At 29.4% G+C, this 27,117-nt stretch overlaps 2 protein-coding genes across 2 annotated transcripts; both read right to left on the reverse strand.

Moving 5' to 3' along the window:
• Positions 1-413: 413 nt before the first annotated feature.
• LOC135927088 (biotin--protein ligase-like) lies at positions 414-18,853 on the reverse strand. The gene is made up of 9 exons (XM_065463024.1): positions 18,551-18,853; positions 18,076-18,342; positions 15,095-15,233; positions 12,297-12,465; positions 9,800-9,867; positions 8,395-8,594; positions 6,555-6,681; positions 4,489-4,741; positions 414-670 (listed from the first exon to the last, which is right to left on the reverse strand). Exons 1-9 carry the CDS (start codon positions 18,851-18,853, stop codon positions 487-489), a joined length of 1,710 nt encoding a protein of 569 aa, XP_065319096.1. The 3' UTR covers positions 414-486.
• A 1,836-nt stretch (positions 18,854-20,689) lies between these two features.
• On the reverse strand, positions 20,690-24,915 carry LOC135925692 (pleckstrin homology domain-containing family F member 2-like). Its single transcript, XM_065461137.1, has 9 exons — positions 24,832-24,915; positions 24,694-24,758; positions 24,510-24,647; positions 24,404-24,467; positions 24,235-24,360; positions 24,065-24,171; positions 22,072-22,288; positions 21,437-21,801; positions 20,690-21,243 (listed from the first exon to the last, which is right to left on the reverse strand). Exons 1-9 carry the CDS (start codon positions 24,845-24,847, stop codon positions 21,151-21,153), a joined length of 1,191 nt encoding a protein of 396 aa, XP_065317209.1. The 5' UTR covers positions 24,848-24,915; the 3' UTR covers positions 20,690-21,150.
• Between the last annotated feature and the right edge of the window lie 2,202 nt (positions 24,916-27,117).

Consider the following 27,117-nt stretch of genomic DNA (forward strand, 5'->3'; position numbering starts at 1 on the left):
TTATAATGAATTGAATATTATAACTATGAAATACTTTGAAAACATAGATTGTTAATGGAATTTGTGACACTTACATGGAGAATAGGTTTATGGAATATAATAATTACTATATGGTAAATAAGAAATATATTTGAAAATCGATGCTGATAAAAAAAATCTGATTAATTCGGACGTAATTACATAATTTGAAGGGAGGTATGGCCCTGCCCCGGGAATATTATGCAAAAGCTCTAAGGCTTCGCTCTCAAACCCAAGGTCGACTACGAGTGGAGTTCAACCCTTCTCCAAAAGTTACGAGAAATACTATGCAGCCTTTTGCCGCCATGATACTTACTCAACAACAGCCGGTTAAAAGTAATCACAACAATATTTTTCATCAAAGTTAGCTAAGAATGCTCTTCTAAATGGTCATAGATAAATTAATTTTAAATATTTTATGACGGATAATCATGACATAAACTAGAATTTTATATGCATATATATTTTTCATTTCGGGAATAGAACGTGATTGACAACGTCAAACGAATATTCTTGATCGTGTAGCGTTACCATTTCGGATCCTTCAGTTTCGTTATCTCGATGAATCATTACTCTTAAATACCCATAATCATCTAATCCTGTTATAATGGCATTTCGAGTTTCTTGACCATGTATGGTTATATTTTGTCCTCTATAACAAAAATAAAATAAAGAATTTTATTAAATATGACATGCAAGTTCAAAAATATACAGATTACTTAATCGAACGATGTTAGAGTCGTGGCGATTAGTGGTAGGAATGTGTAATTGGCCGGAAGCGATGGCGAATATTTAGCGAGTTTATTTATCTCGGCGTCTACTAGAGCATCTCTATTTATATTGGAAGGGGCAAGGGGATCAATGCATGAGAAATCCCAGGTTAGGAATTCCCCCCTCTTCCAAGGGATCATGGTAGAGCCATCGGGACGCTTACCATCAGAATTGTAGAGTCCAGTAGGTTCGAGGGTTGATGGGATACCGGCAGATTTTAGGGCCCTGGCAATAGTATCATTGCATTTTGAATGTCTAATGAATCTGCCTCTACATCGCTTGCAGTGTAAAGAGTGACTGCCTTTGGAGTTGACCGGCGTTTGACAAAGGATGCAGTGATAGGGTATTACCATATCGCAATTAAGTCTTAGACCGATGGCGTGACGTAGCTCATCATTGCTTAGGAGCTGGTCAAGGTTTCGCGATGGAAAAGCTTCGAGAAATTCATACCCGCTGTCTGCGGAAATGGAAAAGAGTAGAGAATGGTCCTCGGGTTGGCTCCTCGATTTAAGGAATGCAACGGAGTTGCCAACTAAAGGTTTATCCCAGTCCTTCTTCAGTGTCGATGAGGGAGGATCGACTAATGAAAGAGATTTCCATAGATCAATTGCCTGGGGAAGTAAAGGGTCAGGATGTTTTGTGAGTGCGTGTATGATGGGCTCGCAGGACAGGCGAGAGGATATGAACGCACTAACAGAGAGTAGGGAAGGCGATCGTATGCCAATGCCGCCGGATTTGGTTGGCAAGGTAGCTTGTAGCCAAGATAGGTCTTTGAATTTGAGATTGAATATATCCTCAGTGAGGTGTTTAATCTCTAGCTCGTGTGCCGCGAGGTTGATGTCGTATTGGAAGATACGTGACGATCGGAGTGTATATAGAATTTTTGGGATTAGGAGGTAGTTCTTTAATAGAAAGAACGCTTGGTGGGTTGGGAGGAAAGATAGTGTACCGCGCATAAGGGATATTTCAAGTAGAGTGTCGGCGAAGAACTTGACAAAGGACTCGTCTTTACCCACTGGAGATCCGAGATGTGTTAAGAAGTTCAATGGTGTATGATTGAACATAGGATCATAGTTAAGGTCGATGATTCCAAGAGGACAATATTCGCTCTTGTCTTGATTGATTCGCAGTCCCAAACTGCTCTCGCTGCCTTAAATCGAGGAGCCAACCCGAGGACCATTCTCTACTCTTCTCCATTTCCGCAGACAGCGGGCATGAATTTCTCGAAGCTTTTCCATCGCGAAACCTTGACCAGCTCCTAAGCAATGATGAGCTACGTCACGCCATCGGTCTAAGACTTAATTGCGATATGGTAATACCCTATCACTGCATCCTTTGTCAAACGCCGGTCAACTCCAAAGGCCGTCACTCTTTACACTGCAAGCGATGTAGAGAGATTCATTAGACATTCAAAGTGCAATGATACTATTGCCAGGGCCCTAAAATCTGCCGGTATCCCATCAACCCTCGAACCTACTGGACTCTACAATTCTGATGGTAAGCGTCCCGATGGCTCTACCATGATTCCTTGGAAGAGGAGGGAATTCCTAACCTGGGATTTCTCATGCATCGATCCCCTTGCCCCTTCCAATATAAATAGAGATGCTCTAGTAGACGCCGAGATAAATAAACTCGCTAAATAATCGCCATCGCTTACGGCCAATTACACATTCCTACCACTAATCGCCACGACTCTAACATCGTTCGGCTCTCACGCCCTTGCCTTCTTTAAAGAGCTGGGGAAACGGATCTCTACTAGGACCGAAGATCCCAACGAGGGTTACTACCTACGCCAAAGATTAGCCCTCAATATAATAAAATCCAATTACCTCAGCTTCATATTCTCAATGACTGATACCCCCTAATCACAGAATTGGAGATGAGAAAAGCAATTAAGAACAAGAGAGAGATATTCAGATGGAAGTCAACAAAAGAACCAAACCCTAATCACAGAATCGGCGATGAGAAAAACAATTAAGAACAAGAGAGGAATATTATCAATGTTATATTTTAAAAATATTTATAAATTTTTTTTTGATCCTTAATATTTATATGTATTAATTCTAATCTAATATTTAAAATTTGGTAACATATTAATTTATTATTTTTCAATGATTACTTAATTATAAAATGATATATTTAAAGATTTAAATGAATAATTTAATCAGAGTTTGGATAATTTAAGATGTAGGATAAAAAATCATTTTAAATTATGAACCAAGTTATCGAAAATAAATTTTGCGATTCACAAATTAATTTCGCAAATTAGCATAATCGACGTAATAGTAAAATGCAAATCACCGACTATATATGACAGATTTATTTATCCACAATTATGGACTTTTGTAAGATATGAGATTATTTTAATTATCGGATTTTGATTAGTATACTTTAGCAATTGTTTTAAAGTAATATTAAATAATTAGCGCTACCTTTAAAATAGCAAATTGTGAGGTTTAGTATGATATTTAAAAATAAATTATATAATAATAATATTTAAAACATTTAACGTCATCTATATCGCCTTTTTTAAAAAAAAATTTTTTTTTTTTAAATTGTTGCAGAAAATAATTATAAAATCTTAAAATAATATAATTTTTTTAAACTCATTTTTATTTTAAACTTTAATCTTTTAAAACTATAATTTTTTTTAAATCTGATTTATAAAAAACAATATTTAAAAAAAGCGTTAAATGCCACACCAGAACAGAACCTATTAAAAAGGTTTGTGAGCTGTGATTTTTAACTCAAAAAGATGATTAACTATCATATCTTGAACTTGAATAGGTATTTAATAAAATTAATTTTATAAAATCTTGTTTATTGCTATTTGAAAGTGCCAGCTATCCAAATTAGTGTATATCTTTAATCATAAAATTTATTACCCTTCTATATTATATATAGATTTTGAGATACATTCAAAAGTTTTTGTTTCCTATAGCCTAATAATATGTATATTATATTTGACAATATGACTTTTCCCAAAAATAGATTACTACACCTAAAGTATTAAAGGTTAAATCCCAGTTTTGATTATGCAGAATCATGAATAATTTCATTTGAGAATATTCTCGTAACTTTTTTTACATCTCATTTGACTGTACCATTTTCACAAAATAGATTAATTAGACCTAGGTATGCTTTAATTACACTATGAATGTATTTCTTTTTAATTTTAAAGTGATTTGCCATTTCGCGAGTGAAAATCAAGTTTTGATATTCTATTTTAGTAAACATTTAATGTATATTTATTATTATTTGCATTATAATTTACCTGCTCTTACTTAAATATAATAAAATCTAGTATAAAAATTTAAATTGTTGGTTACAATTTACATAACATTTCTCACAAATTCTCACGGGAAGGTTACCGCAATGAAAATTCCTGTAAATTTTCCAAACTTAACCATGTCAGAAGTGATGGATCAAATCATTTATTCACCTATTATATTTTCGAATACCCTTTTGAAAAACCATTTATAAAAAAAAATAAAAAGCTTAAAATTAATGGGAAATGACCGAAATTCAAAAAACATCAAAATTAGGGAGGGTTTAAAAAATAAAAAAGCCCAGGAAGAGGGCAAAATAATATTTTAATATCTGAGTCGTGGAAATTTTTAAAATCTAAACAAGGAGACGGAGAGAATCAAAAACAAAACAGTTTTATTATTGTTTTTTTTTTAAAAAAAGCGCGCGTACATTTTAGTGAGCCAATATCCGTAGTATTCCTTTTTGACTACGTCGTCGATGTAATCGCAAAATACGGGGTCTCCTATATTGCCGCAAAGCCTCACGGAAGAGGAGCTCAAAAGCGTTTCCGTATAATTTTCGTAACGATTCAAAAATGAGGCCAAAAATAATTCGGGACTGACTAAAATGGTACCGCCCATAATTTTAGATATATCCAACAAACCTAGAATCGGGTTAGTGTTGTAATAATTGAGACCGAAAGCTGTAAAAGATTTTAAAAAAAAAGAATATATATATATATTAAAATAAAAATAATTCCTCCTGCTTAGAGATGTGTCGGAAATAGTTGGTTTATTCTTTAATGATTTATATATATATATATATCAGAGACTTGCAGAGGTACCATTTGCCTGTCCGGACCCAGGTTATTTTTAAAAAACATATTATAATTATATTTTTTAAGCTAATGCGATTTAAAATATTTTGTTTCAAGGGGGTATATTTTTTTAAAAAAATAATATATAAGCAGTTCTCTTATATATATATTAGCGTCGATGTGTTTTATCTGGCAATGTGTTATTTTTTTCAACTTTAAATCATTTTTAGAGCGCGTTTATTTTAAATTTAAAAATCTGATTTAACCGAGAAATACATTACATCATGTTTGGAATATACCTATCTTATGAATTACAAGACAATTTTGCTGTTAACATTTGGGAGTCATTTATAAATTTATAGAAAATCTTACATATATAAATTTTTATTTAAATTCTAACGTTCATGACAAAAATTGTCTGAAATTTATAGGATAGGTATTCCAAACACGTGGAATTCGTTTCCGGTAAAATCAGATTTTTTAATTTTTAAAAAAAAACGCGCTCATAAAATTATTTAAATTTGAAAATATAAGACATTGCAGGAAAAAAATACATTGACGTTTAACTTACACAATGCAAATTTTTTTTAAAATGAAGTTATATAAATTTAATGCGATATTTACAGTTTTGAAATGCTATTTAAGATAAAAAAAAATCATTGAGAGATTAAATTTTGAGACAGGTTTTGAACAACCAAAGGATATATTTTATGGGCCCGGGCAGGAATTTCATAAAATTTTCTTAAAGCTTACATTTAATTTAGTCAAATTTATATACATTTTTTTCATTCATTCATTAAAAAAAATTAAAACACGCTCGAAAAAGGACCTCTTTTAAAAAAAACAGGTAAACAGTGCAGACACGAAAAAATTTGTGGGCTGGGCCAAAAAAACATTTTTAAAAAAAATAATCTAAGCAATGGTTTAGGCCGCCTCAAGCTTCTAATAAATAGAACTGGATGATAACTTTACATAATTTGAATGATGTTAAAGTATAATCATCTGTCCTCCATTTTAAAATAAAAACTGGTTTAGGCCGCCTCTTGTTTCTATAAATAGACGATTTCGCATTTATTTGATGATGTTAAAATATAATCATCTAATATCTTTGTCCTCCATTTTAAAATAAAAACTGGTTTAGGCCGCCTCTTGTTTCATAAATAGAACTAGATGATAAAACTTCGCATTATTTGAATGATGTTTTAAAGTATAATCATCTAATATCTTTGTCCTCCATTTTTAAATAAAAAACAAATCATGCCCCCTCGCAACTGGTTTTATTTCAAATTTAAGTATCGCGCAAAAAAACGAAAGTCTGCGCCTATATATAGGGGAATATAGGTTAAAATAATTTTCTTCTTCCTAATAAATATTTTTTTTACCCGCTCGAATACGTTTGTCCTCCTAAAAATTTCCGAACCTTATCGGTTAGCATGATTCCTTATTACTTCGTCACGATATTCATTTTATACATAATACTCTGTCAGCCGCGTTTATTTTACATGTATTTACTTCATCAAACCGCAATTTATATAATGTTCGTTAATTGATATTGTAATAATGGAGTGAATTAATTCTAAATGAAAGATAGGCCCGTCAAGACCACGGGGTCCTCCAGTGCCTTTGGATGCTGGGAGGCCCCGCAAATGACTCAAAAAAGGATATAAATATTTATAATCTAAATATATTTCTTCTTTACACAGAGTATAATCGATTATCCGATCATCTATATGGTTGACCCTGATCAAAATTCCGGCTATTTTGTATTTCCCAGCGTAATAGACATCGTTAGGCCATTTGATGTGGAAATCAACGTTTTTGTTGTACTTTTTTTTCAAAAAAAAATATAAAGTGAAAAAAAATTAGAAAACTTAACTATTTCCGATTAAGAACCGTTATTGGCAACTTATGAATACTTAAAAAAAACATCTCTTTAATTTTCATGGCTAAAACATCATCGTGAAGCAGAAATCCATTAATTTCGAATCTTACGTTAAACTTAAACCTTTAATAAAAATTGTTGTAATATGTGTTTTAATATTCAAATCGACTTTTAAACAAAATCAAGAAAAACGAAGTAATATTCAAATCTACTTTTAAAACAGAAAAACGAAACAAATTATTATATTATTTGAGTTCAGACGATGTAAATGAATATCATAAAAAAGGATATATAATTGAGGATATTTTTACTTGTTATGGTACTATTATTTTGCGAACATTTTAATCTTTTAATTTTAACTTTCTTATATTAATTTTATATTTAATTATTAGTATTTAATAATTTAGAATTATATTTTGGTATTTAAATTATATTTTTATTTTATTTTTAGGTTTCAAATTTTCTTTATATCACACAAATGCCAAAAAAAACTCAAATCTATATAAGAAAACCTTTTAATGGGAGGAACAGATCGTAAAAACTATTTTTTTTTTCCAAATGTTTTTTTTTGAAAAGTGGTCGGTCACTTTGGGGATGTTATCTAATTTCAGGGTTGGAAAGTTGGTCATTTGACAGCCTAAATTCAGCCATGTTTACTGGAGGATTATTTGAACTAATCAAATGCGGTTCAAATTAAAAAAAGGATATAAATACACGTGATCACAATGCTGTAAATTTATTGAATCTCCAATATAAAAAAAGGGGAATGTTACTTAGTATCCTGTTATAATACAAGAATTAGGTATTTTACAAGGTGGTGTCGATCAAAATATTTCAAGCGATATCATAAAGTTTAGAAGTAAAAGTAACATAAAGTAATGGCAAATATGTGAAAAGCGGTGAGCAGTAACCTCCATAATAAACAATCAGACTTCAGCCCCAAGTTTAGTAGAATCGAGTTGGTGACTTGCCCATTAAGAGAAATTACATTTTACTAAACAATTCCTATTTCAACTTATTCCTCGAAAAGAAATTGGTCGATTTAGGGTTACTATTCATATGAAAAACAGAAAATAGATTGAAGACCTCGACAACAGGGATAAATTGATTTAAAAATATTTAAAGAAAATGGCAATATTGAATATGAATCTGAACATGGCCCTGCCAAAGGAGCGAAATATTAAATATATGAATGATTAATGAATATTTGAAAATACAAGATTCATTAAAAATAATTCGAATTCGACTGCAGTTGGCAGGTCAATCAACCCTGCCCAATTTTGATCCTCAATAATATTTCGGGCTCCCTTTCTTTTGGATCGGACCCGAATTATTGCAAGGGCTTTATGACATCTGTCAAATCATTGTTATTTTAGGCTTTTAGCGTAAAAGAACGTTATGATATTCCATAGCCCTCTAAATCCTCCCCTTCCGATAAATCACGGGACGAGGACCTCCCGATGGCTAAAATATAAAATGGATACTAAATAATTGATCGCACCCCCCCCCCCCCCGTGTCAGAGGGTCTTATAGTTGGTAATTACTCAATTTAACAAAAATTAATCCTCTAAATCGAGTAGAAAAAGCGACATTCTAACAATTTTATTTATTTACTTACACGATTATTGATATGAAATAAAATGCACGCGTAACAAACCTCCAAAACATTCCCTTCACGTTTAAAAGTGCGTTCACGAAGAGTTTCGACCAAGGCGATGGCCGTTAGGTGCTGCAGCCAACAGGCCAACTTGGTAGAATCTATGGGGAATGATTGCCCGTCAACGGGAGAAGTGAGGTAGTGAGACAAGGTGAAACTCAGGCTTCCTTCCGGGCTAATCCATTTGCTTCCAGTTCTACCTTTGTATAGTTAGTTTATAATTTTATCAGAAAAAAATCATTACGCGATCCCGAAGATTCTTCTCATGGATGGCCAGAAATGCTCGGATATCTATTAGCGAAATCTCGAGGGATAGGTATTTGTAATGGCTAAAATATCGATATAGCCGTTTATAAAAAATAGGCTCACATGGAGCGCACAGCATCAATAGTTATAAATATGATAAATATATAGGCAACATACACGAATATTACTTATTTTTTGGTAAATCTAACATGACGACATTGATTAATTCCGTTTATCATTGAAAATACCAGAGTTGTTAAAGGATCTAGATATAAAAATGTGGTATCTGTATCTGTATCTAGATAGATTTTTGATTAAAATATCTATATCTAGATATTATTTTAGACGATGTATCTGTATCTAGATCCATTTAAAAAGTATCTTTTAACAACTCTGGAAAATACTATAAGATAGAAGAAAAAAACTTGAATCGTTGGATAAAATATGAACGTACTATGTTAGTATATATATATATCATCAATCCTTACAATTAAAACGACAAAAAAAATAGATGAAGTGGGGGGGGGGGCATTTAATTGTAAGAACAATAGGATCATATGTCAGTTTATAATTTTTCCTTTCAATTTCTGTCCTACACTTATTACACGCTATATTTCTTTAGTTGTATAATTACTTAATTTTATCATTTCAAATTCCAAAAAAAAAATTTAATCGCGTCGGAGGATTCAGTCTGGAACAAAAAATTTGTTCATGGGGTCGGGTCGGGTCAGGCTTAGACAGCGATATTTTTTTTCGGCCCGCGAAAAATTACTATGAATGACTGTAAAGCCAGGTCAGGCCTGAAACCCTAATTTCTTAAACCCGAGGGCCTGACATTTTGACCTTTAAAGGACTCTGAGAAAGAATTTAAAAAAAAAAGAATGATGAGGCGGTAAAGAATAGCAATGATCGAAAACGAACCATGTGTTGCCTTGACTCAAAAATTACTGACACGGACAAAAATAAATACATACTCCCCCCCCCCCTCCCTCCCTTATTAGATTTCGATTATATGTGCAAGTAATTAAAGTTTCGTTCGTTATTTTGATAAATTGTCAACACCATATCAATCATTTTTGGATTAGGATTTATGTATATGTTAATTTTGTTTTTAAAATTCAAATATATTTGTTTAATTTTAAATAATAATATGGCTTACCGACAGAATTGGAACAACAATACGACAAGATGGCGAAATCAATGCCTCCTGGTACTATTTCTTTGAAGCTTTTTTTTATAAAAAATAAATAAATAAAATAATTTAGAGATATACCGGAAATACGTGTCTGGATTTTTTAAAAAAACAAAATACTTTACAAAACAAAATTTAGCAATCTTGCTTTCGAATGAATCGAAAAATATTTGCATACCCCGTTTCAACAATGGCTCCGACAAATTAAAATTTATATTATCGTCTGTTGCGTATTTATAGAAACGTAAATAAAAAAAATTTTCTAATATGTTTACAACAAAATTTCATGGCAGAAAACCCGAGGTTCATTTGACGAACATGTTGTTATGGGGAGGGGTGGGGATAAAATGTGTCCTAGTAGTTTACTACATAACTAGTAAATTTATCATTCATTAAAAATAAGATGAAAATATATCACCTTTGTTTTGACCTATTTCCTATATTTAAATCCTGGACATAAAAGAAGCTATCATACGAGTTAGAAAATGTGTCTATTTTATTCGGAGATATTTGTTACTTTGGTCACGTGTTGCTAAACGGCTCGATTTTTTTAATTAAAAAATGGCGGACCCAATATTTTAGTCATAAAAAAAAGTATTATGCAAATCCTAGAGAATTTGTTCGCAGATGGCAGAAAAGGTTCAGACATATATTAATTTTGGGCGAAAATCGTAATTTAAAAATCCGCAAATTCGAGCCGTTTAACGACACTACAGCGCGTCAACTTAATTGTGGGGGACCTTGCATGGTATCGGATGTTTTTTCGAAATTTTAGCGACACCCTCATGTTTGGGGTGGCATTTAAGTGCACCGTGATTCCGGAATTCTTAATGAAGGCTATCTCGCATGTAAAAAAGCACAAAAATTGTTCAATGACTTCTTCAATTATATTTATATCCCTCATTGTAAAACTCGCACTCTTTCCAAATAAAGTTTAGCCATGTTAGCTCGAGACCTCGATTTCATATTTATATGTGTTAGAGGGGAATGTGTTATTTTTTTTTTCAACTTTAAAAATTATTTTTTGGGCGCGTTTTTCTTTAAATTTAAAAATCCGATTTTACCGGAAATACATTCCGTCATGTTTGAGATACTTACTAGTGATCTGCATCGGGCCCAATTTTTCAAACCCGGCCCGGCCCGAATTTTTTTTTAAATATAGAAATTAATTTTTATAATTACTCAAAGTAAAAGACACATGTCATATGTTGTTTAGTCTCAATAAATAAAATCAAATTTTTAAATTCAAAAAAACGCGCCCAAAAAATGATTTAAAGTTGGAAAAAAAATAACATATTGCTGCAAACATATATATATATATTTAAAAAAAATACATTATATATCTCATTTGCCTCGTGGAGTATTAAAAAAAACTAAATGACGCAGCTAGTATGGGAAATATACAATCCTTATTAGTGGTACTCAGTGGTAATACCTTTTTAAGTTAACTAAGCAATTCTCTATTTTCGTAAGATAAGGGTGTTCTAGATAGTGATACAGCCATGGTCAGTATAATTTTTCTAGGGAATAGAAAGCACCTAATATTTTGATCAATAAATATCCTTAGAACTCTCAATAATTTTAATATCCCCTGCAAAATTTCCCATGGCATGCTAATTTATAATTTTTTATTAGATTTTTATAAGGCTTCCACAAAGATAAACGAGGTATTTGGGGTTCAGGAATTGAATTTTTTTTAAATTTTCAATATTGAGTCTAAGAAAGTTCTTTGAAAAGAAGATTGACGTTGAGGCTTAGATAGCTATGCCCAATCTCTGTTTTAAGAAGAAATTTTTTCTAGGATCTCCCGAGAGCCGATTAAAGATCCTAAATATTTGAAGACGGATAAGACAAGTTTACAGAGGGTTGCAATGCACTGTCATTGTTAGTTCATAAGAATTTATATTTTAATATGAACATATAGATTTTTGGAAGATATCATGATAATTCGTTAAAAATAATTTTAAAAAACCTATTATCATTTTTTAAATTTTTATTTTATTATTCTAATTTATAATTATGACGATATTTCTGTTATTTTTACCAAATTTTATGTTCTTACTTTTCCGGATTCCTAATCCCCAACCAAACCTGGTTCAGACTGAACCCGAAAAGCACAAATAGGAACCAGAATGGTATATATTAGATTAGAGGCAACCAGGTCAAAAATATTTTTACGGGCCTGGCTGCAAAAAATTTAAGTAGGCCAAATAAACCTTTTCAAAAATTTCAGGGGCTAGTTTGAACCTTATACCAATCTTTAATTTAAAAGTCATGCTTAAAAAAACCTAGCTAATGTTAAGGCATGTAAATACACTATAATTGCAGGCACCGCAAAAGATCATAGGGTGGTAAAAGCTTATATATACATATAGAAAATAGATCTTTATGTAATAGTAATTGATAGTTCAGGACCTTAACCATATAAGAAACGCCAAAATAATGTTATTTATGTACTTCTAACCTTTCGAGAAGGTGAAAAGTAGAGTCCAGTAAAGGGAACCAGAGAAAAATGTGCCCCAAATTTTTGGTCTTCAGGGAAGCATAATACGTGTCGAAATCAAATTGTCTCGTCACTTCCATACCGTTGCCGCATTGTAGGGAACAATTAAGCCGGTATTTCAACTGGGCATCTGTTATTTGGAAGTCAAAAAAAAAGAAGAAAAACGTAAAAATTATATTTTAAAATACAAAGCTAAACCTGTATTTTATTTGTAGGTCTCTGAAGCATTGACAAAATCTGTAAAAAATGGTTAGTCATTTTTTTGAATCTAATTATCCTTATTTTAGGTTCTACAATTGGCAAAAATCTCAAGTGCTTCCATTTCCTATCTTACACTATTTCAGCTTGAATCATTTTTATAATACTTTTTTCTATAAAAAAAACAGACGATTTTTTGAAATTTTGTTACAAAAAAATAAATAGTTTTGTTTCTAGTTGATTAAACAGATAGAACACTACAATAATAAAAACATTAAACCAAAAGAAATAAAAACGACCACTTTGAACTTTATTTGCACCAAAATTAAAAAAATACATAAAAGCGTTCAATAAGAACCTTCAGGATTTTATAGTCATAATAAAGTACAAATCTTTTGCATAAAAAAAAACTAAACATTCAATCACCATCCTAATTGATTCCATTAAATTGATCAATATTGCAAGCTCCAGATCTGATAGTTATACTCTAATTCCACCGTACATGGCAAAAACTTGTATTAAGATTTTTGTTATAATGACACCCTTTTACCCCCACCCATTAATAATAATGGTGATCCGTTTGGAATGGCCGAGAACATGAAAATTCAAAAAAAACTACTCACATTATCAACCAACGAATTCTTCCAAATCGTTGCTTCAATGTATTCTACTTAATTTTGGAAAGAGAGGAAAAATCTTTGCTTAAAAAGCTTATTTGCCTGGAGAGTCCAAAAATAAATTTTCAAAGCCATTCGTTCATAAAATATAAATTATTCAAAGATTCCTGACCATTGCTAGTAGTAGACCTACAAAAATACGCATCGAATAATGGAATTATTCGTATTCGTTTAAATCAAATAATTCATTATTCGTATTCGTACGAATAATAAAATGATTATTCGATTCGATTTGTCGAATATTCGATTCAATTCGAAAATTTTATTTAACCGTAAATTAAAAAAGATAGCATATTAAATTTATTTTGTAAAATTTAACTATGGATAATAGACAAACAAATTTTATTAGTAAGATAATATAAAAGCATACAAATATAGAGTATATTTATATATAATATTCATATCATGTAGAAGAAAAATATAAATATACCAACAACAAATTTTTTAAACACAAAGTTTTTACAAAAAGTCAAATTTATGATTTCTCCATCATCAAACAAAGGAGACATATCTGGTTCGCCACTCATTCTTGGCGGGATAGCTACTAGTTATTTATAATTGTATATGTGTTATAAATTACATATAAATAAATAAATACTTTCTTCGTCCATCATAAAACAATTTTCGAAAGTTAATTTTGTATTATGAATTATTTGAATAAAAACCGCCGTTAACAACATTTAGAAATATAAAATGTTTCTTCATTATTCCTAGGTAATTTTATTATCCTACTAATAATATATCTCGAATAATTCGATCGAATAATAGATAAAAAATTATTCGACGAATAATATATTTTCCTTATTCGAATTTTCGAATCGAATAATTGTGTTATTCATATTCGTAAAATATGAATCGAATCAAATCGAATAACAAATAATTCGTTTTAGGTATCGCTAGTAGGATAATGTTGTATAGCGTCGAACTGATTTTTTGATGTGTTTGTTGTTTTTTTTTATAAAAGAAACATTAGAGTAACATTAGATAACGAAGCAAATTATATTTATGCATAAAATATATTCATTGTTTTTGAATAACGCGCCTGGTCCAGTGGCTAGAGACATTAGGTAAAGATCACTATAAGCTTTGAATTTAGCCTAATTTTTTATGAATCTAACCTAGTTCTGTGTTACGTAGTACATTGTATGTAGTAGATAATAAAGTCAGGGTAGTATTGAGACTAAGTATCCATTTGTTCAATCGGTCTCTTATTGCATTTTAATAAAATTTTGTCCTTGTTTAACATACTGCCATATGTTGAGGACGTGGCATATTTGTTTTTTTTATTGGGGAGAAGGGGGGGGGGAATGGGGGTTCAAAAAAAATACAGCAAAAAATGGGGAAAAAAGGAATAAACAAAGCTTTCCCTTAATTAATTTTAAGGTAATAATATAAAGGCATGGAAGCCTAGTATTTCACTTTTTTTAAACGTGTTCACCCTTTCTTCCTTCCTTATTTTGTCTAGAAAAATTTATAGATCAATTTATTTTTCTTAAAAATTGATTGGCTAAGCCAATATTTTAAAAATTTAATTAGTAACGGTTAATTATTTATTTGTATCGGTTAAAATTAAAAATACCGACCGACACCGTGAATATTGGCCAATATAGATAAAAATAAATATCGGTGGCATATCTGCGTCTTGTACACCTTATTACTTTAAAAATGTAAAACTTATTTGAAATCAATCAATAAAAAAATTAGTAAGCAGAAGATAAAAAAAATAAAAAATAATAATTGTGTTTAGTGAACGCACTAGAAAAATAAGCAACTTGTTGAGAAGTGTTATTTTTTTTGTAGCTTCGTTTTATTTTTTATAACATTATGAGCTCGCATTCATATAAATATCCTTAGCCAAAGAATACTATACTCAAAGCAGCATACCTTTCTGATAGATAAAGTCATTTCCCGCATGTAATCGTGTTTCGGGGCCATTGGCACTATTAATTATTTCAATGGCGGAGTGTGTTGAGTTTGAATCCTGGGATGTATTTTCAAAAAATTTGATATTGTCTTGATGATTCTAGAAAATTAAATAATTTATTATACATATATACGCAAATTTTTTAACATTTAAATTATTTATTTCTAAAAAAAACTTGATTTTTTTAACATTGTATTCCTGCGCGTATAGTAACAACATTTAGTGTTTGTTAAACGGCATCTTTAGATGATATTAAATTTAGGATTTTAGCCTAAATAATATTTACATAAGCTTCGCAAATTTATCTAATAGATGTACATCTGCCATCTATGAGAAAAATCAATCTCCTGGCTTGCATAATATTTTTGGCTATTGTTGTTTCCTTTTGTTTTCTCGTTTATTATATTTCGCCATTTTGGAATTATAATCCAAAATGGGAAGATCCACTACTAGAAATCAAGCGCCTATCGATCCGCTAGCGAATCTGCTCTTTGTGGAAATCAACCAGGAACCTCCACACTTTCGGTTAGTCAAGACACGATGGCCAACGCGATAGCTACATTAACCAATGAAATGAGAGCCCTCACAACGTTCGTTCATAGAAAGCCACGAGGTCGAAGATCAAGGTCTTTAGCCAGATAAACTATGATCGAGATAACTTTACCATCATCGAGCGATAGTGAAGAGGATGAGGTCCAAAGCTCAGTCTCACGTATGAGAACATCTGTGGCTCAGGAAGCTCCAGCCAAACCCTATCATACCCCCTATCAAAAAATAGCTAAAGTTATGAGAGTATGGAAAGGCCTTAAATCGGACCTTAAAGAATCTAAATGCAAGGCTAATGATAGAGATAGCCATGAGATCAAGCATGCCTGCATCGTCAAATACATGAATCTGCGATGCGTTAATAGACCGAGTACGGATCATTACCATGTCTATACAATTATATTTCTAGGTGGAGGTTGCTCTACTAGGTCGTCCCTTCTCTCGAAAAGGTCTATCGGCAACGATTTTAATATTCTCCATCCATGTACTTTTTCTAGAAAGACATATCATTGGCTCGAGCAGTTGCCCAATTAGAGTGGATAGCCATGGTAATGAGTCATACTTGGTGTATTACATCACAGATTCTCATATCCGCTAGAGGATGTATGCATTTGACGATGAGGGCGATATGCTTGATCTCATGGCGATCTCTATGGTTAGACTTGCATTTATGTTCTTTGAGGTCCGATTTAAGGCCTTTCCATAATCTCATAAGTTTAGTCACCTTTTGTTTGGGGTTACGCTCTGGTTTGGCTGGAGCTTCTGGAGTCACAGATGTTCTCATACGTGAGACTGAGCTTTTACTCTTCACTATCGTTAGATGATGGTAAAGTTATATCAATCATAATTAATCTAGCTAAAGATCTTGATCTTCAGCTTCGTGACTTTCTATGAGCGAACGTTGTGAGGGCTCTCATTTCATTGGTTAATGTAGCTATCGCGTTGGCCATCGTGTCTAGGCTAACTATAAGTATGGAGGTTCCTGTTGGTTTCCACAAATCCATCTAGGTTCTCCGGATTTGGTGTTGGTTGTTGAACGGAGTCGGCTCCAGAGTTTTCGGGTGTGAGCAGATTCGCTAGCGGAGGCGCTTGCTTTATAGCAATGGATCTTCTCATTTAAAAAAATTTTGTATCGATGATATAACTAAAAGTAATATAATTCCAAAATGGCGAAATATAATAAACGAGAAAACAAGAGGAAACAACAATCTTCTCTCAGTTCTTTTTTATACATATATATTTTTTTAAAATAATTTTTAATATATGCTTATTTGTTTTTTAAAGTATGTATTTTTAATTATTTAGTGTATATATTCTATTTTGTTTATGTAAAAATAAAATTAGTTATTATTCATCATTTTAAAATATTAAAAAAATTTTAAAGTAGCTAAATAAGTGGCTAATGTTTAACTGTAGCTAGGTATGCATGGGATATCTGTAGTCTGACCTGACCCAAGCTAGGGGTGGGTTCAGACATAAATGACTTTATTTATGAATTTGAGTCGGGTTGTAAGAGATGTCCAACCCGAAGTTCAGCCAATAAATATATAATTTTAAATTCATAATGTCAATTAAAATAACAGGTCATTTTCAATTATTATTTTACTTAACATCCGTTAACCAAATTATTTGGTTATTATATTCACATAAAAATTTTAAAAAAACTTAGTCTGATCATGTTGAGTTGAAAAAAAATTTGAATTTGGGCTTGGGCTTGGGCAAAAATATTTTTATAATTGGGAATCGAGTTGTGAAAAAATCACTTTGCAGACCTCTAGCTGTAGCTACTCAGAAAAATAGTGGCATTATTAATTAGCCTTTTTATATATAAAATGAAAATCACTACCAATCATTACTGAAAAAATTTAGCACACTACACAATATTGTTAATAATTACATTACTTTCATTGACATTACTTTACAGTACTAATATTTTATAAATTGCTTCAAAGGGAAATAATAATTAAGAGCAATACAATATATTTTTTAATTAAATTTTTTCAATGATTAAATGATTTAATCACAATATCTATTAGAGGTCTACTGGCTAAATTATCTGCCCTGCAGACTTCTTGACTTTTTAAAATCCAGAAATATATCCTATGGAAATAACTTATAATGATGACATTTTGGTTCCATGATTTCTTAAAATAATAAACATAAAATGTAGGAAGAAATTGTATATATGAAAGAATAATCATAGTAGCAGGTCAATCATTAATATTATAAGCAAGATAAAATATATTATATAACAAATTAGGTCGTATAATATTTTTTTCTTATCTTTTCTCTAACCCAAATATACAGGCATGGCAGATCTTCATATATCTATACACTAATTATATTTTATTAACATATCTTGCTTATATTTCTAACAATATGATATATTAAAAACCTTGAATCTTATAAGACCGTGAAATGGTAACTTTATTGGAAGAGTAAATTTTGGCCCATCATTCAATACTTCAATATTTAATCTTGTTAAAATATGTACCAAAAGCTTGTGCCTGAACAAGTTGTAGGAAGGATAATCAAATTTAATTGTATTTGTTAAATCATGACATAAGTTGATTTCATTTTCCACAATTTTTCTTTTAGTGTTTAAATTAATATTTGAAATGAATTGTGAATTTGTTTCATCATTTGTAAGAAATAAGTAGATCTATATAAAAGATTTTTATTATAATAATTATTATACCCAATCTGATATTAATAAATTAGTTTATTAATTGTAATATATAACAACTTTGTAAAAAATATTGAAATTTTACATTACTATGAATTAGTTTAATTCCATTTATACTGCTTTCATGTATATAACTATCGAAGATTGATATGGTTTCAGAATTATCAGTACATTTTAAACTCACATCATTAACAGGCATAACACATTCTTGATCATTATACACTAATTTCTTAAGTATAAGATTATTATTATTATTATTATAGCTAAATAAATTATTTGAATACTGATTATAAATATTGTGTTTTATGTTAGAAGCTATTATCAAAGAAGGTTTATTGCCATAATATTGATATTGATTAATACTAGAAAGCGTTTTAATTATATAAATATCTTTATCGCATAATTTTTTCACTAAATTAGATATAATAGTTGATAGCCTTTCAATAGTTTCAATAACAATGATTTCTTTAGGTTTCAACGAATACATGTGCGAATGATGTCAGTAAAATTTGTTCAATTTTCTGATTGGTCTAATTAAAAGCAGATGGTTTAATGCATGTGAGAGCAATAACATTATGTCATTGTGTGAGAGATGATATATTTGGATGGTTGATAAGGGTGGCCGGTACAATTATAATATCGTCTATTTAACATTGAATCATATTGAATTTTATTATTTCTATAATCTTTTTTTATTTTGACAAATTTATAAGTAAAATAATATTATAATTGATACTTTTTCCCTTTTAACATAAAATATATATAGAGTATTTTTAATTAAATTAATTTGAATACTGAAAGTAAGACAGTATAACAAAATCAAATACAAATTATTATATTAAAAGTCATATAATATTCTAATGTTAATTTATAGTTGTAATTTAATATTTATTAATAATTTATATTTATATTACAATTCTAATTAATTTTAATTAGATTTATATTATATTTTATAATTAATATAATTATTGTAATTCATTTTTATTAATATTTAAATCTTTTTTGAATTTTATTTAAATTTATATTTATAAAGGCATGCACTAGTGTTGTTAGACAGCATTAAATAAAAAGGCTAATCCAGTATTTAAGCAACTTCGAGATCTTACTCATTAGATGACAAAAATTGGAAATCTATTATTGACAAAATTTGGAGGTTTGAGTAATATTATTTGGATAAAATCTTAATTTAATATTGGATAAATTGAGCCGTTATAATAATATTGGTTTACATATATCACGTTTGCTTTTTATTATAATTCAATTCATAAAATGAAAATATAAATACTTGAATACAATTATAAAATTTTAATTTTTTTCAATCTTCTTTTTAATTACAATATAATTTTTTAATTTATTATTTTGATGCGTAAATGTTTTATGTAGTTTTGTTGAATTTATTAGAACTAGAGAGAACTAATAAAAAAAATATAGAATTTATAGTATACACTATACTTAAAAATAAAATCGACACATATAATGCATAAAGATATCGACATATGAATCATAAAAAAATAAAGTTTGTATTAAATATTTATAAAAGCATTATAATATGATATTCAATTCAAATATCTTTTCAGGAAAAATTATTAATTGAAAATTACCATTTTTTATATTGGTGTCATTGGGATCAATGACATTTACTATGTCATTGATTGGCATATTGAATAGATGGGGTTTCCGAATTTTTTAATTTTATATAATATATTAAGCGCAATTTTTAAATTGGGAAAGTTTGATTTGATCGGTAATCTATTTCAACAAATTTAAAGTACCTACCCTGTGAATTTTAAACAATTTTCCCCAAATTTATATAAAAATAAAATTGAAGATTTAAGTGTTTACTTGTTATAATATATTTTATATGCAGATGCACCTTGATGGAAGTAGGAGGATCAAGATCTAGAGAAAGGCCCAAGATGACGTAGACAAATTGATAGCAGCAGATATGAGAAGCATGAATCTTACAAATAATGATGCTTAGAACCGTCATTTGAATATTTGGATATTGTGAAGAGTTTCTTGACAAATATTTAACCTTTTAGCACATTCTCATTGAGTCAATACATTTATTATATGATAATTTAGAAATTTATTAACCTAAATTTATTTTAATTAAGGATAACTCATTATTTTTATTTTCTTTATTGATTTTGTTATTAAACATGAAATTTTAAAAAGTTGCTAAAATTTTTTTTAATATAAATGAATAATAAATGATATTAAAATATAATTTATTTTTTGTATTTAAGTCGAATATAATTATAACGATTTGGAATTTTTTTTTAATTATTATTAATAATAAGCCATTACATTTATTTCATTGGGTATCATCATATAATAAACATTATCATTCATACAAAATTCAAATGAAAAGATATCGTACATGAACTACAATAAAAATTTATTCGCAATAATTAATCTTCAAAAAAAATTTCAATTTGATAAAAAATTTGTGCTTTACTATTATAATATTAAATTGTGTAGTTTATACTATAACTAATTGTGGAGCAATAATATATTTTTATTTTGCAATAATTTAAATAAAATATTTTAATTAAAATGTTAGTGTTTATAAATATAAAAAATTAATTATATAAATTTATATTTTAATATTTAAAAGCAACCCAAAAAAAGAAAAAAATATATTAACAAGGACATGGAAGTTAATAATAGGTAATACATTTTTATAAATTGTTTAAAAATTTAACGATATATTTATAGTTGAATTTAAAAATTAATATAGCTAAAAGATATAGGTGAATTGTATATTTATCAAGTAGATTTTCAATTAAGTACTATGTTATGCAAGTCTTTACTCAACTTGGTGTCTTCCTTTTCAGTATATATCTCCGAATCTGGGCCCAAATCAATCAACTTCTTATTTATAAACAAAACAAAAAAAATTGTGAAGAATATAATAAAAACTGAGTACAAAGGCTTTAATTGTACATTTAAAAATAAATTTAAATATTTAATAATTGTAAGAGAAAACAGTTGATCTCTAGCTCACTAAGCCAATTGGTTTACAGAAATACAAATAAATAGGATATTTTCAATGGTAGAATCATACCTTATCTTCCTCTCCGATTTTTCCTGTTGGGTGCTTTCCTTCAAACTTCTTAAGATCGTTAACCAAGTGCTGATGAAATTTCCCGTTTATAGATTCCGCATTGGCGTCAGTGACAGCAAGAGATTTTTCGATAGAAGATATAGGAGGAGGTGGGATGGGAGGAGGTGACCGTCTTATAACATAATTATTTCTTTCCTCATCTCCCTGTAGGGCATTATGATGGTTACCCAAGATGGGGTTCTTAATTTCCGGGTCTACATTGTTGTCAAGAGGGGTCGATGTTGTGAAGAAACTGTCTCTTTGGGTAGACGGATTTTCTGATGGCAAGGAAGGTAGATCTTCGTCGTTGTCAGAAGAGGACGAATCTTAAATGAAATTGGTTAGGTTAAAAAAAATATATATATATAGGTATGGGTGTCATAAGCATCAATATTTAATATAAATATAAACATAATATAAAACTAATTCAAGATAGAGAAGTCTTTTCTGTACCCTGAACCCTTAGTTCTACTCCTAAGGATATTAACAATCTAATTAAATATAATTTTTTTTAAAAATTAACAATTCTCCCCATTATTATTAATTTCACTTATTCTTATTCATTATAATTGTAATGTAATGATAGTAAAACGTACCACTGTTTGAATTGTTTGCATCATTTTTGCTTTGATTGAGAGACGTAGTAAATGATTTATTGGCTCCAGTAGGGTCTAATTCTCGATCAATAGTCTTGGATAGCCTGTCATAACAAGTCAAGCAAACTCTTAAAGGGTGAGAAGATTGGTGGGGGAGCAAAAATTTCTTGTTGGCACACATATTACATACAACCAGGCCACAATTCCTGCAATGATGCTTCAAATATAATTTAAAGTTACTAATTATCTACTGCCATGGCAGATATTTTTTTAAAAAACATATATTCACATTTTATGTCATATTAGGACATGGAATCGAAGGGGAATTCCAATTGTATCATTTACTGAGGGAGCTTTTGAAAATCTGACTTAACCAGAAAAGTATTTTAGAATTTATAGAGTACCAGCACTGTGAATTTCAGGCAATTTAAGCATGAAGTTAAAAATAAAAAATTTGACGAAGAAAATTGCCTAAAATTTATAAGACAGGTAGAGGGTACCGTGCATTTTTTGTAAAAATAAGATTTTAAAAATTTTCCAAGTAAATGACTTAAAATTGAGAGATTCAGAATTTCTCATGGATTCCATATCCAAATAAGACATAAAATTATATATCTTTTATCTTAAGACATAATTTTATATTCAAATTTTATTTCATTTTTTGTTATATATTATCTGCAACAAGAAAATTTTTTTTTAAAATATCTTACGAGTCCACATTCAACTAGTATTGTTACATGGCTCCATTTTTAAAAATGGTTCACTATTGTGACTAATTTTTAAATGATAAGCATCATGCCTGAAAATGTTTTCTTAAAATCTGATGATAAAATATTCATTCCTAATTATAAAGTTTCAATATTTGTAAAAAAAATCCTTATCAAATGAAATATAAATTATATATAGAATAATTTATTTTCATAATAAAATATCAAAAATATACAATTTTTAATAATGAAAACATGTCTATCAAGAGTTTTCAGTTAGTAAAGGATGTATTTTTCCCTAAAACATCCTCCACTAAACTAAATTGACTCTTAATGCGATAACTGGTTGGGATAGATTTATTTTTTAAAAAAGGTTTTAAAAGAGGGAACTCTTTAAATATGGTGAATATCTGATATTGATGATTTCAAATTAATAATATTTATAATTATAAAATGATTATCTTTGTCAGAAAATAATATAAAAAAAACTTAGAACATGAGATGTTCTTAGATGATTATATAATGTTGAGAAAAAAAGATGAAACACAGCTCTTGCGCCAATTTATTTGTACCTCTTTTACTGTATTCCTTGAATACCATGTAATCCCTAAATTTGTTAATAATACATTAATTTTTTTTTTAGTGGACCCTATAATTCTACCTAGTAGAACCAAAATCAGAACCCTGTAAGTTGGGATAACTAGTTATTTGGTAAATTTAATTTAAAAAAATTATGAAATTAGGCCAACAATTAGTGATTTTGCTTAATAAAAATTTGGATAACCTTGGGGTAAATGAAAATTTTGAGTAAGGCATTAGGCCCAAATATATAAAAGAAATATTATGAAAAATCTGACAATTACTTTGGAAAAAATTTGGTGTACCATCTTTAAACCATTTTTATATAAACCTAGATGTATGTATACTATAAATAATCTTAGTAAAAAAAATATAGATGTTAACAAAAATTTTGTCTCATTTTTCTTTTAATCATTGAAGAAAATTAACACAAGTAGCATAAAATAATTATTGTCACAAAACAATATATATTAGGAGTTGACACAGCCTGGTTTGAACCCACCTGTTAATTTTTTATGAAGGAAAAACAAAAATTTGCTTTTGTCTGGCCTTGGCTGAGCTAATTGACCCCAATCTACAACTATTAAAAGGCAATCCCTCTCATCTCAAGTAACTTTCTTGCACTTCTAAAGCCTAGATATATAATCCATCATCTATCTTTTAATTCTTACTTTAATGAATAATAATGAATTTAAGTAAATTTAAACTCGTCGATTGATCAAGGTAAATTGTGATTTTTTGCAGTGCATGCATTGTGAAGCTTCAGAATCAGGGATCCAAGGAGCAGCATATTCTGAAGAAGCAACTTTACCAGCTGTTATTTTTTATTAAAAAGTTTAATAAAATAGTACATAAATAATATTAGCCTTTATATTACTTTTAATAAGTAAATCTGAAATACATTTGTTAATATGTGCAATCCATTCTGATTTCTCTGTACTGGTTGCAGCATAAACTGCAAATGATTTACTTCTGCTAGATATCAGCCAGCCATTTTTTAATGCTTTAAATAATAAATAATTTAATTTAGGAATCATTATACATACATCCTTCATCAGGTAATGATTTTATTTTGACTTCCTCTAAAGGAATTATATGTTGTTTATTATACTAATGATCTAGGTTTATATTCTAATCATATTAATTAATTACTTTTTTCTTATTTATAACAATATTCCCATAAACTAAGATATCATTGAACAAAAAAAATTGTCTAGGTTTTGGCTTCTTCCGACATATTTTAGTTAATACACCTTCTCCTACTAGAACTCTTCCAGGTATTAATAAGGGCTTCATTACATAAAAATATAATATATATATATGTAATACAAAATACCTGTCCTGAATTACCAAAACAACTTTCAACAAATTGTATTCTCTTCGTATTAGCTTCTGTGTTCACTTAAAATATATAATTAAATAAAAATATGAAAAATATAATAATTTATATGAATTGTTTCACCCATATACTCACCTAATTTGTCTACCATTTAGTCACAATGCAAATATTTAAAGAATATAGTGTGCCTTATATAATAAAGCTTAACATAACATGTCACGTGTGACATGTGACTTACTTATAAATTTATCAATAAATAAAAAACACTAAAGGTTTTGAATATCGTAAAATTATAAATTTAAGGCAAATAAAATAATTACTAAACGTTGGTCTACGACTAGCATCAGCGTCTACATGAGCGGTGGAGTATCAACAGTTTTCATAAATTTTTGAGGGGGGTCGGGGGTAAATGGAATTATAGTTAGATTAGGTGTTAGTATAAATTTATTTGCGGGTATTCCTTAAACTGAACCGCGTATTTATATAAAAACTAGAAGAAACTTACTGGCTACTTGGGGTTGTTTAATAGCCTTAAATATGATGTTGTGATAAATAGGAATTTAGTAATTTTATTGAGGCAATTAAAGTTGAATCACCTGTTACTTTGATTCTTTACTTTTTTTCTTAGGTTGTGTTTGAACTATCATATTTGAGTGATTAGACAGGGTATTTCAACGTTGATTTTCACTCATTTTTATACATTTGCTTAATTTAAATATTTAAATAACATGTAAACGCCTACTAATCGAGTGTTGGCAAATCGATCTACTGCACGTTTCAATGTTGTTAATTCTCATTATTAATCATCAAATATTTTTCAAATAATTATGGAACAGTTTATCCGTCAAACGTTCTATTTATATCCTAGCCATAGGCATACATTCATTTATTTAGTTAATTAATTAATTTTATATTTAAATAAGTATAAAAATTAATATTACTTAACATGTAACTAGATTGAAAAATATATTTAAAAAATAATATGGAATTCTAAATTTTCATATCAGGAAATTCTATTAATAAAAATATTAAAGATATTCTTAGATCTCTGCGCTGATGCCTCAATTGATAGCGGCTGTTTTTATATTTTTACATCGGCCTTTAACGGCGCGTCCATTTTTCTCGGGGGCTCTTAGTTCCAGTTTGGTTTCGTTTTTAACTTATTTCCTGTAGGGATTCCATTTTTACTCAAGTCAGAGTCACACAAACAACATATATTAGTAAATAGTAATATTCTATTGATTTTTATAAAACTAATTATAATACAAATTTGGAATGCAAACAAAATATAAGGTAAGAAATATAATAAATAAGAAATCAGATTTAATCAAATTATAATTGTCATAAAAAAATTATATTTTATCAAGATTCCTGGGACCTATAGAAGTTTGCATTAAGTATTAATCCAGAGATGGAGAAATTTTTTTTCTAGGTGCACTCACTAATTGCAGGTATACAAATTACCTTCCTAGCTAAATTAGCAAACCTAGGAAGTTCTGGTTGCTTTTTTACAAAATGTTAGCGCATACTCTTCTGGTATACTAAGTTGACTGAGTAAAATATGACATTTGCACTAGATCGCTAATGATTTGTATTATTTTGTTTTTTATGTGAAATTCCTTTTCTATACTATCGATATCCCGGTATGCTTTTGCGTCACGTTTCTAGTTGCCATGGTAAAATATTTCAAATTTCATTTATATGGTAAAGATTAAATGTGATATAATTCTAAAAATTCTATACGCGCGCCGCTGCCATAAAAATTGACGGTGTCTGGCAACGCTGATCATCTCAATGGCGGTTTACTGGCGTAAGGAAAATTGCCTTTAGGCCAAAATTCTAGACCATCCATGTTTTTACGCCACTTTTCTTTCATTTTTTTCGCTTTTTGTTTTGATGCGATTTTTTTTCGATTTATTTTTCTACATTTTCTTCCTCCATGTTTCTCCTAGTTAGTTTTTAACTTCTTTTGTCATTTCTATGTTTTACTGCAAATCCAATCCTTCCCAATACAAAAAGATAAAAAGTTTAGGAGAAGGAAAAAAAAATTTGATATAGTCATTTTTTTAAAAATTAAATATTTATACTATATTTGCATTATTCCTGACAATTAACCTCGTAATATTAGGCTCTTATACGAATACTTCAATAGTATATTTATATAATATAAGTCATCGTTAATGTACATTATCCTGTTTCATGATTGTTAGGGCTGTTGCGGGATATAAATACTTATAAGCCATAGGCGTAATTTCGGATTGCCCGTTCTCGTTATCATGTTTAGCCAATCAAAATCCTACAACTATATCCCCCTTTCCCTTCATCTGTCTCTCACTACAAACCAGAGTTTGAAATAAAAAAAAAATTTATCCCAAATTTTAGTAAAAACTCTTGAAGATCACAAAATTGAAGATTTTTTTA

The sequence above is a fragment of the Gordionus sp. m RMFG-2023 genome, chromosome 3 (assembly GCF_954871325.1).
Source record: "Gordionus sp. m RMFG-2023 chromosome 3, tfGorSpeb1-WG-v2, whole genome shotgun sequence".
NCBI classification, from domain to species: domain Eukaryota; kingdom Metazoa; phylum Nematomorpha; class Gordioida; order Chordodea; family Parachordodidae; genus Gordionus; species Gordionus sp. m RMFG-2023.

Bases quoted from the DNA above. Each gene is read 5' to 3' on its own strand.
- LOC135925692 (XM_065461137.1), bottom strand. The intron at 24,648-24,693 runs GTATTTTGTATT...TATGTAATGAAG, and splicing joins GTTTTGGTAATTCAGGACAG to CCCTTATTAATACCTGGAAG. The intron at 22,289-24,064 runs GTTTAAATTTAC...TTATATTTGAAG, and splicing joins TTACCTTGATCAATCGACGA to CATCATTGCAGGAATTGTGG.
- LOC135927088 (XM_065463024.1), bottom strand. From the start codon at position 18,853: ATGTATTCGTTGAAACCTAAAGAAATCATTGTTATTGAAACTATTGAA. The intron at 15,234-18,075 runs GTTTTTAATATA...TTAATTTTCTAG, and splicing joins ACGGTCTTATAAGATTCAAG to AATCATCAAGACAATATCAA. The intron at 4,742-6,554 runs GTAAAGAAGAAA...AATCTTTTACAG, and splicing joins GATAATCGATTATACTCTGT to CTTTCGGTCTCAATTATTAC.